Source organism: Mus musculus, chromosome 10, assembly GCF_000001635.26.
Source record: "Mus musculus strain C57BL/6J chromosome 10, GRCm38.p6 C57BL/6J".
NCBI classification, from domain to species: Eukaryota; Metazoa; Chordata; class Mammalia; order Rodentia; family Muridae; genus Mus; species Mus musculus.
The window spans coordinates 52,314,158-52,324,850 of NC_000076.6; the positions used below are offsets into that span (position 1 = coordinate 52,314,158).

General features: G+C 44.6%; 1 protein-coding gene across 5 annotated transcripts in view; it reads left to right on the forward strand.

Moving 5' to 3' along the window:
• Positions 1-7,221, forward strand: part of Dcbld1 (discoidin, CUB and LCCL domain containing 1) — an 87,801-nt gene extending 80,580 nt beyond the window's left edge. For 4 of the 5 annotated variants that reach the window (XM_030245220.1, XM_030245221.1, NM_025705.4 and 1 more), the window contains 3 exons: positions 198-247; positions 2,875-2,994; positions 5,319-7,221. In XM_030245220.1, coding sequence (XP_030101080.1) covers positions 198-247; positions 2,875-2,994; positions 5,319-5,839 — 691 coding nt within the window. In that variant the 3' untranslated portion in view covers positions 5,840-7,221. The remainder of the gene's footprint in view (positions 1-197; positions 248-2,874; positions 2,995-5,318) is intronic. The other variant, XM_011243196.2, reaches the window with a different exon arrangement.
• Positions 7,222-10,693: the final 3,472 nt, after the last annotated feature.

The window sequence follows — 10,693 nt, forward strand, 5'->3', positions numbered from 1 at the left end:
TAAGATATATTTACATATGATCATACACACACATAGGCGCGCACACACAGAGCTTTTTAAGCATATGACAGTGTCTAGCAAATTCCGCTTTCAGAACCACCTATGAGGTAAGTACTTGTGATCTTCGTATTATATGAGGTCACAGGCAGACAAATTGGCTGACGAATATTCAGTAGAGCTTTGTTTTGCCTTGACAGGAGGAAAAAGAAAGGAAATCCATATGTGTCAGCTGACGCTCAGAAAACAGGTTGGTTAAAAACTCCATCTACGGTTTTATTCTGTCTTCAGGGGGAAAGTCCAATGTCTTAGTCAGGGTTTCTATTCCTGCACAAACATCATGACCAAGAAACAAGTTGGGGAGGAAAGGGTTTATTCGGCTTAACACTTCCATACTGCTGTTCATTACCAAGGAAGTCAGGACTGGAACTCAAGCAGGTCAGAAAGCAGGAGCTGATGCAGAGGCCATGGAGGGATGTTACTTACTGGCTTGCTTCTCCTGGCTTGCTCAGCCTGCTCTCTTATAGAACCCAAGATTACCAGCCCAGAGATGGTCCCACCCACAAGGGGCCTTTCCCTCTTGATCACTAATTGAGAAAATGCCTTAGAGTTGGATCTCATGAAGGCATTTCCCCAACTGAATCTTCTTTTTCTGTGATAACTCCAGCTGTGTCAAGTTGACACAAAACTAGCCAGTACATCTGAGGTCTGTCAATTTTGTAGGACGGGTGCTGCCTAGCTTAATGGTAGACCACTTGTCTAATACGTACAAGATCCTGGGTTCTGTGATCCCTTTATCTGTAAGTGATGACCCAAGACACTAAGGACTGCTCAAGACTGTAACTAGAACTAAACCATGTACATAAAGTCTTTATATGCCTAGCCCTGAAAAAATGTCGTTTATGTATTAGACATGGTGAGGGATTTTTTTTTAAAAAATGCAAAACAGGACAACTGTATTGAGTAGAATGGCCACATAGCCATTGTTTTGCTTTGAGTGCATCATAAAGTGACTAAAGGGGAGTGTTTCACTTTCTTTTCCTCTTGCTGTGATAAACTAATCTGAAAGAAAGCAACTTAAAGAAGAGGGACTGTTTATACTCAGAGTGCAAGGTCTAGTCCTTGGTGGTGGATGGTAAAGATGGCAGGAGCTTGAAGCAAGCTGGTTGGTCACACTGCATCCTCGATGGGAAGACACAGGGGGATGAATGCAGACTGCTGCCCAGTTCCCCTTCTCCAGGTCAGGCTCCCAGGCAGGAAAAGGATGCTACCATGTTGGCTGGGTATGCAAATCCACCTTAGTTAATACAGTCAAGATAGTTGCCACCATCGCATGCCCATTTTTCCGGCTGAGTGTAGATTCTGTCCAGTTGTCGGGAACACTAACCTTCCAGGAGGGTAGCAGACAGAGAACCCGACAGGAGGATGGTTCATATGGTTCCTGTGCGAGGACAGCATGCAGCTAAAACAGGAATTGCTTCTGGAATTTTCCTATTTAATATTTTTGAGCCATGGTCCCTTTTGTTTTTGGAACATAAGCTGTAGGTAAGAGGAGACTACTGTCTGGTTTGAAAAAGATAATTTTCTTTCCCTTTGAATTAGCAAAGCTACAAGGAAGAAATTTATCGTATCTAGTTTATATTCTGCTTCCGAGTTTTCATGCCGCCACATCTGTATTTAGCATGAGCCTTATCCTGTTTAAATTTTGTGCTGTTCATTTGTGTATGTGTACTGGAACTTAGATTACTACACTGTCATTGAGGAGTGACGTCAGCCCTGTCTGTGAGCTGAACATATGCTTGGCCTGGGTTCTAGTCTCAGAATCAAAATAATACAGTCAGGGCTAGGGAGATGGCCCCCGAGTTTAATCCCCTGGGATTGCAGGTGAATACTACTGACCTGAGTCTTAAAAATTCTTCAAAACAAACGCATGGACTCTACCTGGTCCATTCCTCAGTTTCCCAGAAAATACAGTGGCCTGAAGATGCTGAGGAAAGGCTGGGCCTACAGGAAATGTGCCCAGATGATTCCAGGGCTTGGAAGCTACTGTTGTGGTAAATCTCAAACCCAAAAAGCCCGGTTAAAGAAATCACAACCCAGTTGATATGAATACAAGCTACCCGCCTAGATTGGGCAGATCTACCACTATACTACCCTATTTCCCATCTATGAGATCCCATATAACTTGCAGTTTCTCCAAGCCACATGTTTCTGCTCCATCTTCCTTCCACCTCTTCCTCCCTCCTCTGTCCTTCTCTCTCCTCACAGAGAGTTGGTGGGCTCATTTTTTAATATTTCCCACACCCAGCTACATCCACTTTTTTGAAATTTATTTAATTATGTGTGTGGTTGTTTTGTCTGCCTGAATGTACGTCTGTGAATTATGTCCCTGCCTGGTGTCCACATGGTCAGGAAGAGGGTGTTGAATTCTCTGGGACTGGAGTTACAGATGGTTGTGACCTGCCGTGTGGGTGCTAGAAGACAAAATGGAGTCCTGGAAGAGCAGCCTATGCTCTTAACCACCGAGCCGCTTGTCCATCAGTGGGAGCCAGGCATGGTGGTGTAACCTTTAATCCTTGCACTCAAAAAGCAGAAGCAGGAAAATTTCCTTGAGATCAAGGCTAGCCTAGCCTGCATAATGAGTTCCAGGGTAGCCGGGGATATATAAAGAGACCCTATTTCAAAAAAATAAAGCGATGGGTAATGTGTGTATTGAAGGGCCTGACTTATCATGCTGTGCTCTGCACACAACCAAAGAGCTGTGACTGTGGGTTTGTCAGCATCCTGCAAGAGACTGACTTCTGACATACCAAAGAAGAGCACATGGGTATGTGAATTACATGCCTGATGCCTGCTTTCATATTCTCTTGATTTCAGGCTGTTGGAAGCAGATTAAATATCCCTTTGCCAGGCATCAGTCGACGGAATTTACCATCAGCTATGACAATGAAAAAGAGATGACACAAAAGTTGGATCTCATCACTAGTGATATGGCAGGTGAGTGTCATAACCCAGGGACAGCAGTGCTCTAAGGAGGTTCTGCTTGTGGGAGACATGAATCGGAACAGCAGTGAGGCTAAGTAAGATACTTTATTATAGCAGAAGTGTGCTCCTCTATTCCCTCTGCCCCCCATCCAGTACTCTCGGAAGAGTTTCAAGCTAACACAAAGATATTAGTCAATGGTCCCTTCACCTGAGCTGACCACACCTTCAGGGCATATAATGATGAATAATGAGGGCCCCACAGCACTGCTAGTCTCTGCAAACTTTTTATTGTTGTTGTTTTGTTTGGTCGGTTTTTTTTCCAGACAGGGTTTCTTTGTGTAGCGTTGGCTATCCTGGAACTCGAGTTGTAGACCTGGCTGGCCTCAAACTCACAGAGATCCATCCGCTTGCCCCTGCCTCCCAAGTGCTGGGAGGAAGCTCTTAATTCATGTTTGCTACTCAGGTTTTTATTAAAGTACTGGGAATGAGAGACAAGAAAGACTAATTGAGTGATGAATGAATACATGTCCTGTCTTTGAGGGGAGGGAGTTAGAGTCAGGGTCACAATGGGTCAGTATCTTTGAGAAAGCATCAGTATGTCTCTCTTCCAGCTTTATTTCCTGACTGTCAGTCTTCTTAAGCTTGCCCCCAGGGCAACCTTAGACAGCTTGTATGTAGGTTGTGAGTGAGATTTCCACACTCCCCATGATCTAACAGGTGGTGTACCGGCTAGTTTTGTGTCAACTTGACACAGCTGGAGTTATCACAAAGAAAGGAGCTTCAGTTGAGGAAATGCCTCCATGAGATTCAACTGTGGGGCATTTTCTCAATTAGTGATCAAGGGGGAAAGGCCTCTTATGGGTGGGACCATCTCTGGGCTGGTAGTCTTGGGTTCTATAAGAAAGCAGGCTGAGCAAGCCAGGGGAAGCAAGCCAGTAAGTAACATCCCTCCATGGCCTCTGCATTAGCTCCTGCGTCCTGACCTGCTTGAGTTCCAGTCCTGACTTCCTTGGTGATAAACAGCAGTATGGAAGTGTAAGCTGAATAAATCCTTTCCTCCCCACGTTGCTTCTTGGTCATGATGTTTGTGCAGGAATAGAAACCCTGACTAAGACAGATGGCTAACACAAGCTAGAAACGCTTCCAGTCCTGACTCCACTGCCTGGCAGCTGTGTGATTTGAGGGAAGTCACTTGGTGCCCCTCTACTTTGTTTCCTGTTGTAATCTGACTACCTCATTGCAAAAAAGACTTGAATTGTTTCAGTCTTAACAATGATTGCATTATCTGAATGCCCATCACTACCTATTGCTTATCTCTCATATCCATTTAACTATCCATATCCCCTAATTCTCTTGCCACATCAAACTGTCTTCATAGTTCTTTCTCCTCTGTATTAGTCAGGGTTCTGTAGAGTAACAGAATTTATAGAATAAGCTCTCTCTCAGTCTCTCTCTCTCTCTCTCTGTGTAGGAAAAGAATTTATTAGAATGAAGATAGTCAACAATGTCTTATCTACCAATGGAAAGTCCAAGACTCCAGTAATTGTTCAGTCCTTGAGGGTAGATGTCTCAGCTGGCTTTCAGTATTGTGCAGAATTCCAAAGAAACAGACTCTACAGCCAGCGAAGGCATGGATTTGCTGGCTGGGGCAAACAGGCAAAGAGAGAGCAAGCCTTCTTCTTCCATATCCTTTATATAGACTGCCAACTAAAGGCGTAGAACTAGATTAGAAATCCATCTTAACACTTCAAATGATTTAATGTAATTAAGAAAAAAAATTCCTTACACATGTGCCCAGCCATTTGTGTTTTATTAATTCTAGATGTAGTCAAGTTGACACAAAGGTGGTCATCACACCCTCTTTGGATTTTTCTCCACCTCCAAATTTTGAAAGTCACTCCTAGCCAGGCCTAATAGCCAACACCTATAATCCCAGCACCAACTAAAAGTCACCCCTAAACTGGGCATGGAGTTGCATGTCTGTGGTCAGCCCTGGACACCAAAGGCTTAGAGGCAGAAAAACCACAAGTTCAAGTCTAGTTGGGGTTGCATAACAAGACCATCTGTAAGTAAATGCCCCTCCTCTACAAAACATTTTCTCTAGACCAAATCAATCCAGTCTCCGAGGTCTTATGGCCCTTGGCGGCTTCCTGAAGCAGGCGATATTATGGGGGTTTTAAGACCCAACTGCAGCATCTGACTTGCATTTCATATGTCTCATGGACCCTGAGATGCTTTAGTCACCAATGGAGATGGAGTGGAAGGGAAAGCATGCGCTGCAGCGACCGCCTGCCTGGCTCTCAACTGGTGCACTAATGATGTCCATTTGGTTTCAGATTATCAGCAGCCTCTCATGATTGGCACAGGCACAGTCGCGAGAAAGGGCTCTACCTTCCGACCCATGGACACAGACACTGAGGAGGTCAGAGTGAACACTGAGGCCAGCGGCCACTATGACTGTCCTCACCGCCCGGGCCGCCATGAGTACGCACTGCCTTTGACGCACTCAGAACCTGAGTATGCCACACCTATCGTGGAGCGGCACCTGCTGCGAGCTCACACCTTCTCCACACAGAGCGGCTACCGAGTCCCTGGGCCCAGGCCCACTCACAAACACTCCCATTCCTCTGGAGGCTTTCCTCCTGCTACAGGAGCCACCCAGGTTGAAAGCTATCAGAGGCCAGCAAGCCCCAAGCCTGTGGGTGGTGGCTATGACAAGCCTGCTGCTAGCAGCTTCTTGGACAGCAGAGACCCAGCCTCTCAGTCACAGATGACTTCCGGGGGAGATGATGGTTATTCGGCACCCAGAAACGGTCTTGCGCCCCTCAACCAGACGGCCATGACTGCTCTTTTGTGAACCCAATGTGAAAGAAACCTGCTGTGGTACTGAGCGCGCACCGCTGCGAGTCACTGGAAGAAATGTGCAAGCGTGCATGTGTGACTCTTCAGGATCCTAGAGACGACCTCACTTACTGTTTACAGAACTGTGCAGCTGGTTTAGTTCCAACCCTTCCTGCAGAGCCAGTTGGTTTCTGTTGTGCTAGAACAAGGGGACTTTTCTCATTTGTCTTAACTGTGATGCTGTGCTGTAAAATGTGCAATTTGTACAGTTATATTTAACACGAATTAACATTACGAAGTTTGCGGTGTTTGTTTTCTACACAGGGCTTAAGGAGAAAACACGGGATTTGTATAGCGGTAGCCTGTGTTTCTCAGTGTATTTGATTATCTGACGCTGTAAGCAGCAGGTCTGTTTAAAAACCTCGTTGGTTGTTGTGGCTCTTTCCTTTTTGATAAAGTAAAAGCATTTTTACCGCTTTGTCTCCTGGAAGAAATGAAATTACTTGAAACATGTAAAGCACTCCAGGATAGGTGATTGCTAGCAATGGTGGCCCATTTATGCAAGCAAACATCTGACTTTAGCAGCTGCAGCCTGCTTTCTTAGACTTTCCTTGAGAGGTAGGGCAGCCTAGTGTCCTGGGGCCTGCGTGGATCCCAGCTGCATCCTGAGGGACCACCTTCTCTAAGGAAAGGGCTTAGCCTACTGCACAGTGTTCCTAAGTAAATCTGCCTTTCCAGGGTGCTGAGATTCAAGGCTAGCCACACTGTTCATCCGCACCTTGTAATGAAGGAGGCACAGGGCTTGTAGCTCAAGGCAGGAATATCAAATATTTCTAAACCTCAGATTAAAAATAAAGCTGAGCCCAGAAGCCCTACTTCTTACAACTTTCTCCAGAGATAATGCATGTGGGTGACTTCCACTATCCCTGGAAAACAAATGTCGGGTCATATGGCTTCGCGCATGCGCAGAAGCAGAGCTTTTCTAGTGGCGCGCTAGTAACTGTCCTGGTGATGTAAAAAGCAGTTTTCTTTTTCCCCTGCATACGTGCTTATACTCATAGAGTAGCCCATGTCTCGGCTGTACCTCATGTTTTGTGTTGTTTTTCCCTGAGTTTTACTTTGTGAATGAACTGGGGAGTTAACCTCTTTTTGCCAAAGAGGAGAAAGTATGTGTCTTGTTTATTGAAAGAAAACATGGACCAAAAACAAACAAAAAATCCTTTCCTTGCAAATTGTATTATAATCCTATTTGTGTGAATTCTATCGATGTTAAAGTAGGGTGCTGAGAGCTCATGGCATAGGGTCTGCTGGTTATAGTGGAGGTTAAACCATTTACCTTACGGAGTTTACAAGATTGTGTATGTGTACTAATTGTAATAAACTATGCCAAATCAGAGAGCCCCTGACTTCTATTTGGCCACCACCTGCTGAGCTAGCGAGAGGCTCTCATCTTGTAACTGAACTCCCATGATGCAACTTGCATTTTTTTTTTTAATTCAGGCTTTCGTATTACCCAGGCTGTCTATCAATTCTCAGTGTAGCCTAGGATGACCCTGGATTTCTTATCCTCCTGCATTTGCCTCCCGAGTGTTGGATTTACAGATGTGCAACCTCACATCTGGTTTGACCTTTTCTCTTGCAAGAGGATATGGTCATACTGTAGAGCATAATACTTGTTGCTCAGTCACCTTGGTAATGATTGCTTTTTCTAGAGATTTGTAGAAAGTATGATTTTAAACTGTCCCAGGGACAAATTTTGATGTTGTTGGCTAAAAATTCCACGGTGAAATATACTTATAATCTCCCACCCTTTAAGGCAGTACAGCTCCTAAGTGCTTCACTGCTGGAAAATCAGGGCAGATCCATAAGGAGCCAAGGCAATATGTCAGGCAAGATGGAGAAGCTTATAGTGAAACCCCAAGCTCTTTTTTAAAATGTGTGTGAGTACACTCTCTTCACACACACCACAAAAGTACATCAGATCCCACTACAGATGGTTGGGTGGCACCATGTAGTTGCTGGGAATTGAACTCAGGACCTCTGGAAGAGCAGTTGGTGCTCTTAACTGCTGAGCCATCTCTCCAGCCCAACCACAAGCTCTTGTAGAGAGTATTACATAGCTACATACGCTTCTGGCCCTTGTCCCAGATTCTCCTCATTTCATCAAAATGCTTGAAGACAAACTCCTTAGAAGTGCAGGAAGTACAGGATGGATCACAGATGGATAAAGGACTTCTTTAAAAGCTTCCTAAAGTTGAGCAATAAAAATCCTTTAAGCCAGGCGGTGGTGGCTCACACCTTTAATCCCAGCATTTGGGAAGCAGAGGCAGGCGGATTTCTGAGTTCGAGGCCAGCCTGGTCTACAAAATGAGTTCCAGGACAGCCAGGGCTACACAGAGAAACCCTGTCTCAACCCCCCCCCCCCAAAAAAATCCTTTAAACACGGTAGTAGACAACTTACTGTGAAAGAATATCTTCTAGAACCTGATGGAAGCAACTCTCTCAGGGAAGGTACTTCATAGAACTATAAAAAGACTCAAAGTGGACAAATTTGCATACAAAACAATCCCCTTCCAGTATCTCCTCAACTTAAGTTTTTTTTTTAATTTTTATTTATGTTCATGGGTGTTCTACATGCGTGTATCTCTGTATCATGTACATGCAGTCCTCACAGAGGCCAAAAGAGAGAGATGGATTGGAGTTACAGACAATTTTACCCTACCTCTTCAACTTTGGCTTTGTTTTGTTTTGTTTTTTGAGACAGGGTCCCTCGGTGCAGTCCTAGCTGTCCTGCAATTCTATGTAGACCAGCCTGGCCTCAAACTCATAGAGATCCAGCTACCTGCCTCTGCTTCCAGAGTACTCAGTTAAAGACATGCACCGCTAGGCCCAGCTACTCAACTTTTAAAGGCTGTCTGCTATTAGATGCTCTACAGCAATGGTTCTTAGCCTGTTGATCCTTTTGGTGTCAAATGACCCTTCACAGGGCTCGCCTGAGACAATTGGAAAGCACAGATGTTTACATTTTGATTCATAACAGTAGCACAATTACACTTATGGAGTAGCAATGAAAATAATTTTAAGGTTGGGAGGTCACCACAACATAAGAGACTATTAAAGGGTCGCAGCATTGGGAAGGTTGGGGACCACTGCTCTACAGAGAAAGTGGCAACTAAACTTTACCTGAAAACCTTGAAATCCAGGTGTGAGTATTCACAGAGTCTATAGACAACTCATAGGATAGAGGGAAGCCTCCTTCACTACCACAGAGAGGGCCATGAGAGTACACAATGCCTGTTGAGAGGCAGCATCCCTATATTAGGATTTCCTAAATCTCTCCAAAATGATATGGGACCTTCTGTTGCAAAGGTAACCTGGACCATTTTATTCCTCTTTTTTAGTTGTTTTTATTCCTAAGATTTATTTACTTATTGTATGTAACTACACTGTAGCTGTCTTCAGATATTCCCAGAAGAGAGCATCAGATCTCATTACAGATGGTTGTGAGCCACCATGTGGTTGCTGGGATTTGAACTCAGGGCCTTTGGAAGAACAGTCAGTGCTCTTTACCACTGAACCATCTCTCCAGACCCCCATCTTATTCCTCTTAAAGTTAATGACAAGCTTTGTCCACCTGCCACCTACAGATCTTAGTGAAAATAGAAGAACACTGGACAATGTGTTAATACTTCATTAATCCCAGCACCTGGAAAACAGAGACAGGCAGATTGAATTCAAGGCCAGCCTGGTCTACAGAGTAGGTTCCAGAACAGCCAGGGCTACACAGAAAAACCCTGTCTTGGGAGACCAAAATTAGTTTTTGTTTGTTTGGTTGGTTTTGGTTTTTCGAGACAGGGTTTCTCTGTATAGCCCTGGCTGTCCTGGAACTCACTTTGTAGACCAGGCCTGCCTCGAACTTAGAAATCTGCCTGCCTCTGCCTCCCAAGGGATTAAAGGCATGTACCATCACTGCCTAGCGGGAGACCAAAATTACTTAAAGGAAAAGTAGAAGAGGCCAATCAACCCCAGTCTTAGACCTTACCAGGCTATGTCAGGCAATGCTAGAGCTTTGGAGTCTTGAAATAATCCATACTCCACAACCCTTGCAAGAACTCAAGCTACCCCAAAGGTCTACTGAAGGACTTTTGTCTGGCTTCTGCCACTTTGTATGACGTTAATCACCATTATTCCCAGTTGATTTTTTTTGTTGTTGTTTTGCTTGTGTTTGTTGTGTGTGCTTGTAAAGTTTGTGTTTTCCAGACTCTACCAGTCTGGAATCAAGCTTAGGTTCACCCAGGACAGAGGCTATTCCTCTAATCTTGTCCCCGTTAGATCAAGTGTTCAAGGATGCTATTCTTCCAGTATAGGGCCAACAAATCTATTCTGCAAACACTTCCAGATGTCCCTCTGCCCTTCAACACCCCTAAGACATAGGGAAGAAGATATCCTTGCGGAGAGACTAAAACAGAAATAGGGCCTTCATTGGGCTAAGAGACTATAGGTTCTCAAGTCCTTAATCAAAACCTGTCTGCCTATTTGCCAGGAGCTCTCTCTCCTCCTTTGATAATGTATAAAATATGTATCTTTTATCCCATTTCACAAGGAAAAAAAAAAAACCCTATCCAGTATAGGACCATTATAGCATCCCATAAGGAAAGCAGGCACCTAACATGGTGTGCTGGTTTGAATTGGTTTGGCCCCCACAAACAGTACTTGGTCCATGGGGTGTGGCACTATTGGGAGGTATGGCCTTGTACGAAGTGTGTCGATGTGGCTGTGGGCTTTGAGGCCTCCTAATACTAAAACTCTACCCAGTATGGAAAAAGAACCTCCTTCTGGATGACTGGGTCAAGACATAGAACTCTCAGCT